Below are 6673 nucleotides of genomic sequence, written 5' to 3'. Positions count from 1 at the left end.
GAGGGGGTAGAAAGAGGGCACCTTTCCTATCACGTGTCCGGGCAAGCTCCAGCCCCATCATTTTTGTTCCGGTTTACAACGCAAGAGACTTCCTTTAAATTTAAAAGCGTCGAGTAAAAGCTGCGAGGAGGAGAGAAAAAATAAATAAACAAGCAAGCAAAAGCACCAGGAGAAATCTAAAGCTTGTTAAACGAGAAGAGGACGTTTGGTTTGCTGGAAGTGAATAAGGTGGGCGGCTCGCAAGCGCGGAGAGGAGCGGCCAGAGCGCGAGGCCTGGGTGGCAGTTGGCCGGTGATTTTTTTTCTCCCCCCCCCACCCGCCCCGGCGCGAGGCGGAACATGCGGCCTCGCGCCAGCGATGCTGGTGCCGCGTGAGATGGAACCCAAGCTGCCGCCGCAGCCCCAGCAGCTGGTCATCCGCATCAAGGTACCGGACGGCGGTGATGTGGACTGGAACATCCCGCTCGGCTCCCAGCTGCTCTTCAGGGATGTGCTGGTAAGTGGGAGGGGGAATCAGAACTGAGGGGCTGCTGGGAGGCTACTGGTTTCCCACCCCACCGCGTGGGGCTGGGGGCTGCTGGTTTTCACACCAGGGGGCTGCTGGTTCTCCCCGCCCTCTGGGTGGGACTGGGGAGGGTCTGCTGGTTTCTGCCCTGGGTGGGACTGGGGAGGGTCTGCTGGTTTCTGCCCTGGGTGGGGCCGGGGGGTCTGCTGGTTTCTGCCCGGGGGGGCGGGGTCTGCTGGTTTCTGCCCGGGGGGGGGCGGGGTCTGCTGGTTTCTGCCCGGGGGGGGGCGGGGTCTGCTGGTTTCCGCCCTGGGCGGGGCTAGGGGGATCTGCTGGTTTCTGCCCCGGGCGGGGGGAGGCTGCTCGTTTCCCTAAAAACATAGAGAATAAAAGCAGGAATGACCATAGACTATTATCTAAATGGGAAAAGGCTTCAGAAATCTGAAGCACAAAGGGACTTGGAAGCCCTAATTCAAGACTGTCTTAAGATTAACATGCACTCGGCAATTAGGAAGGCAAATTCAATGTTCGCATTCATTTCTAGAAGGCTAGAATACAAGAGTGGGGATGTACTCCGGAAGCTGTATAAGGCTTCGGTCAGATCCCATTTAAGGTTTTGGGCCCTATAGCTAAAGAGGGATCTGCTGGCCTTGGGGGTGTGAGCAACAGGTAAAGATGCTGTTCACACATATATCTGTACACCATAGAGAAATAGCCTAAAGTTAGGTAGACTGGATATAGTCAGGCACATTGAGAACCCACATTATGGAAACAACTGTGATCTTTGTCACAAACATAGGACATAAAATTCGCTGCTGCTAACAGAGCAATAGTCAGGGACAATAAAGAAACTGCCTGTGATGTAGGAATAACACCAGATGCGTGGTGTGCAGTGAAGCATACACCACATCCTGAAGGAATGTACGAGGTCCAAGTTATAAAAAGCAAATGGTATACAAGATATGTTGTTTCTACAACTAAGCCTAAAAGGGGGAAAAAGGTCACTGAGATAGTTGGGACAGCAGTGATTAAAGGATTGATTACCGCCAATCTGAACTAGGACATGTAACAGTGTTAGATAAGATGGATGAGTTTGCTAATGCACTCTTGTGATAACAGGAGACATTGTTAGATGGGGAGTAGAGGGGATGGAAACTTGGGGCACCTCGAGCCAATAGGGGAATGATAACACATAGGTGGGACAGGGACCACCAATTAGGGGAGAACAACACATTGCCAAGCCATTACAATGCTTGTAAAAAAGTATAAAATGTGCTGCAAATCTATGTAAGGTGTGCTTATTTTATTGGACACCCGGTCTTGCAAGAACATTAAATAAAATATCTTGCCCCTTCAGAACTTGACTAAATTGTTTGACTGTGAGCTGCGTTTCTCACAGGGGTCCAGAGGAGGTTCAGGAATGAAGGGTTTGGCATATGAGGAGCAGTTGAGGAGTCTGTGCCTATACTTGGAGTTCAGAATGATGAGGGAAGGAATCTAATTGAAACTCTCAGAATACTGAGAGGCCAAGATATAGTGGACAAGGAAAGGATGTTTCTACTTGTGGGAGAAACTCGAGGTACAACTTGAAGGGGTGCTCCTTTAAAACTGAGATGAGGAATTTCTTCAGCCAGAAGGTGAACCTATGAAACTCATTCCCACAAAGGGTAGTGAAAGCCAAGTCCATTGAGTGCATTTTAAGACAGATGTGGGTAGGTTCTTGATCAATAAGGGAATCAAAGGTTACAGGGTGAAGGCTGGGGAATGGGGATGAGAATGATATCAGGCATGCGTGAATGGCAGAGCAGACCCAATGGACCAAAAGGCCTAATTGACCCCTTTCTTATGGAAAGGGCTGTTTAAACAAAGAACATCCCAGCACGGGAAACAGGCCCTTCGGCCCAACGAGCCCGTGCCGCTGCATCTTCCCAAACCTACCCCGCCCTGTGTGTACATGAGTGGAACATCTAATGTAGCCAGATTCAGGGGAGAATAGTGTCAATTTGGTACACCAATCAGCCTAAGAGCACATCTTTGGCTGTTGGTTTTCCCCCGGAGGTAGAGGGCTGCTGGTTTCCCCTCCTTCCCTGGGGAGGGGGCTGCTGGCTGCACTCCCCGGGGAGGGGGCTGCTGGCTGCACTCCCCGGGGAGGGGGCTGCTGGCTGCACTCCCCGGGGAGGGGGCTGCTGGCTGCACTCCCCGGGGAGGGGGCTGCTGGCTCTCTTCCCCTTGGGGGGGGAGGGGGCTGCTGGCTCTCTTCCCCTTGGGGGGGGGGGGAGGGGGCTGCTGGCTCTCTTCCTCTTGGGGGGGAGGGGGCTGCTGGCTCTCTTCCCCTTGGGGGGGAGGGAAACACGGTTGAATAATGCCACCATTGCTGAAACTAGTTGTATATTTCAGATTTATTAATCGGTTCAAATTTCACCAGCTGCCATGTTGGGATTTTATTCCACGTCCTCAGAGCATTAGTCTGGGCCTATGGATGACTAGTCCAGTGACACTAGCAATCTCTCACCACAACCTCCTCCCACCTAAAAAGTTAACTTTTTGCATAGAAATGCTTAATTTGAAATGAATACATATTGCAACACAATAGCAGGCCAGTTACTCATCCTGTCCCATTACATTACTTTATCCCTGTCTAATTTTGAATGTTGAATTTTTTTTTTGTCTTCGCTACTAGTCCTGAAAGTGAAGTCCACAGCTTTAAAAAGCCTGCCGGAAGTTTCTCCTGCCATGCTCTAAATTTCTTGCATTAATCTTGCTTCTTGTTCCTACCCCATAACTACTCGAAACAGTTTGCTGATGGTTTTTTTTATGTTGTATATTTATTCTATGCTTTCATAGCTTTCTTTTAGAAACAGTAACTGTTTGCTTTGTAGTTCTGAGTGTTCATTTCTATCTTGAATCCACACCATTTAGCCTTCTCCTCATCCTTCTGGAATCCTCCGTCATCCAAATGGTATTGATTGGATGTCTTATTTCTCTTTACACTGTCTTATACATGATTCCTATTTAGATACCAGAGACATGTAAACTGTTTTGTATATTGGCTGACATGATGACTGGAATGTTGTGAGATGAAAAGTTAAAATTGGTGTTTTAACAGTGAATATTGTCATTAGTTGGAATTTATAATGAATAATGGAGCTGAGGCCCAATGTTTTGGAGTCAAAGTAGTGTGTTGGATGTGGGTTTATGTGTGTGATCATCCATTTAATCAACAGCTACTTGAATTCCCAGGAATCTGAGCAATAATCCTTGAGGGAAAGTATGTTTGTGTGAATGTTGGTAGAAGAATTCATCTAGTTGAGGTATAAGGGCTTTCACTATCACCAGTTTTCTAAGTTAATGCACGAACAATGGACATTTGGTGAAGAATCAAAGAGTTGTTTGTATCTGTGGCCGTTGCCTCAACAATAATTATTGCGTTCAGAATTGTAAAACGGAAAGCCAAGTAGATGTGTGCTTCTCAGATGCACAGAAATTCCCAAGCTGCAATAGATTTATTTGTCCAACAGACCTTTTGCAAGCATTCTTGCTGTCAGTGATTTGTTGCTAATCATTTTTGTCTAACACACAATGTGTCGAGAATCCGTGTTATCCATTGTTTCCCATATAAGAACATAAGAACGTAAGAAATAGGAGCAGGAGTAGGCCATTTAGCCCTTCGAGCCTGCTCCGCCATTCAATAAGATCATGGCTGATCTGAAGTGGCTCAGTTCCACTTTCCCGCCTTCTCCCCATAACCCTTAATCCCCTTGCCTATTAAAAACCTATCTACCCGCGTCTTAAATATATTTAGCGAGGCAGCCTCCACCACTTCAACGGGCAGAGAATTCCAGAGATTCACCACCCTTTGAGTGAAGAAGCTCCTCCTCAACTCTGTTCTAAACTGCTCCCCCCCCCCCTTATCTTGAGGCTGTGCCCTCTAGTCCTACTGTCCTTTCTGAGCAGGGAGAGCCTCTCCACCTCTATCCTATCCATCCCATTCATCATCTTGTACGTCTCAATGAGATCTCCCCTCATCCTTCTAAACTCTAACGAGTACAAGCCTAGTCTATTCAGCCTCTCCTCATAGTTCAACCCCCTCAACTCCGGTATCAGCCGAGTGAACCTCCTCTGCACTCCCTCCAAGGCCAAAATATCCTTGCGTAAGTGCGGCGACCAAAACTGCACACAGTACTCCAGCTGCGGCCTCACCAGTGCCCTGTACAGTTGCAGCAAGACCTCCCTACTTTTATATTCAATCCCCCTCGCTATGAAGGCCAGCATCCCATTCGCCTTCCTGACCACCTGCTGCACCTGCAGGCTGGGTTTTTGCGACTCATGCACAAGGACCCCAAGTCCCTCTGCACCGTAGCATGCTGCAGTTTTTTGCCATGTAAGTAATAGTCCTTCCTACCATTATTCCTACCAAAGTGGACAACTTCACACTTGCCAACATTAAATTCCATTTGCCAGTTCCTGGCCCATTCGTCCAGCCTATCTAGATCCCTCTGCAGACTTTCCACACCCTCCGCACAATTTGCCGTTCCACCAATCTTGGTGTCATCAGCAAATTTCGACACCATACACTCGGTTCCCTCCTCCAGATCATCTGTATAAATGATTAATAGCTGTGGCCCCAGCACCGATCCCTGGGGCACTCCACTAGTCACCAACCGCCAATCTGAATAGCACCCATTGACCCCCACTCTCTGCCTCCTATTTGACAGCGAATCCCCTATCCACGCTAACACCCTACCCCCAACTCCATGCCCCCTAACCTTCTGTAACAACCTCTTGTGCAGCACCTTATCAAACGCCTTCTGAAAATCAAGAAACACCACATCCACCGGTTCTCCTCTATCCACCGCACTAGACATATCCTCATAGAATGCCAATAAATTCGTCAGACACGACTTCCCCTTAACGAAACCGTGCTGCGTCTGCTCTATCAAATAGTTCTCCTCAAGATGCTTCGCTATTTTCTCCTTGATTACGGATTCAAGCGTTTTACCTACAACAGATGTTAAAATAACCGGCCTATAATTCCCTGCCTTTTGCCTGCTACCCTTCTTAAACAATGGCGTAACATTAACCGTTTTCCAATCTTCCGGCACTTCCCTGGAATCCAGTGAGGTTTGGAAAATAATCATCAAGGCATCCGCTATCACCTCCGCCATTTCTTTCAGAACCCTTGGATGCATTCCATCCGGTCCTGGGGACTTGTCCGCAGTCAGTCCCTCTAGTCTGTCTAGCACTGCCTCTCTAGTAACAATAATGTCATTCAGGCCCTCCACTCCTACCATCTTTCCATCGCTAACACCCGGCAAACTATTCACGTCCTCCTCCGTGAAGACCGAAGCAAAAAAGTTATTGAAGGCCTCAGCCATTTCCTCATCCCCCACCACTAAGTCCCCCCTCTCATCCTCTAAGGGTCCAACGTTCACCCTAGCCAGCCTCTTCCTTTTTATATATTTATAAAAACTCTTACTATCCTTTTTTATATTTAGCGCTAGCCCAGCTTCATAGTTTATCCTTCCTTTAAGAACATAAGAACATAAGAAATAGGAGCAGGAGTAGGCCATCTAGCCCTTCGAGCCTGCCCCGCCATTCAATAAGATCATGGCTGATCTGTCGTGGCTCAGTTCCACTTTCCCGCCCTCTCCCCATAACCCTTAATCCCCTCTCTTATCAAGAACCCATCAACCTGCTTCTTAAATATATTTAGCGAGGCAGCCTCCACCACTTCAACGGGCAGAGAATTCCAGAGATTCACCACCCTTTGAGTGAAGAAGTTCCTCCTCAACTCCGTTCTAAACCGCCTCCCCTTTATCTTGAGGCTGTGCCCCCTAGTCCTACTGTCTTTTTTGAGCGGGAAGAGTCTCTCCACCTCTATCCTATCCATCCCATTCATCATCTTATACGTCTCAATGAAATCTCCCCTCATTCTTCTAAACTCTAACGAGTACAAGCCTAGTTTATTCAGCCTCTCCTCATAGCTCAATCCCCTCAACTCCGGTATCAGCCTAGTAAACCTCCTTTGCACTCCCTCCAGGGCCAAAATATCCTTGCGTAAGTACGGCGCCCAAAACTGCACACAGTACTCCAGCTGCGGCCTCACCAATGCCCTATACAGCTGCAGCAAGACCTCCCTACTTTTATATTCAATCCCCCTCGCTATTTC

At 48.2% G+C, this 6673-nt stretch overlaps 1 protein-coding gene across 4 annotated transcripts in view; it reads left to right on the top strand.

The window, feature by feature from the left end:
* The first annotated feature begins 54 nt into the window (after positions 1–54).
* Positions 55–6673, top strand: part of map2k5 (mitogen-activated protein kinase kinase 5) — a 294288-nt gene continuing 287669 nt past the window's right edge. For all 4 annotated transcript variants that reach the window (XR_013889610.1, XM_080214341.1, XM_080214340.1 and 1 more), the window contains exon 1: positions 55–495. Coding sequence is in view for 3 of the 4 variants with exons in the window: in XM_080214341.1 (XP_080070467.1) it covers positions 358–495 (138 nt within the window). In the remaining variant the exon portion in view is untranslated. The remainder of the gene's footprint in view (positions 496–6673) is intronic.

This window comes from Carcharhinus amblyrhynchos, chromosome 28 (genome assembly GCF_965287045.1).
Source record: "Carcharhinus amblyrhynchos chromosome 28, sCarAmb.v2.hapA, whole genome shotgun sequence".
NCBI lineage: Eukaryota > Metazoa > Chordata > Chondrichthyes > Carcharhiniformes > Carcharhinidae > Carcharhinus > Carcharhinus amblyrhynchos.
The sequence above is the reverse complement of the archived record's forward strand: the minus strand, read 5'-3'. Positions and strand labels throughout refer to the sequence as shown.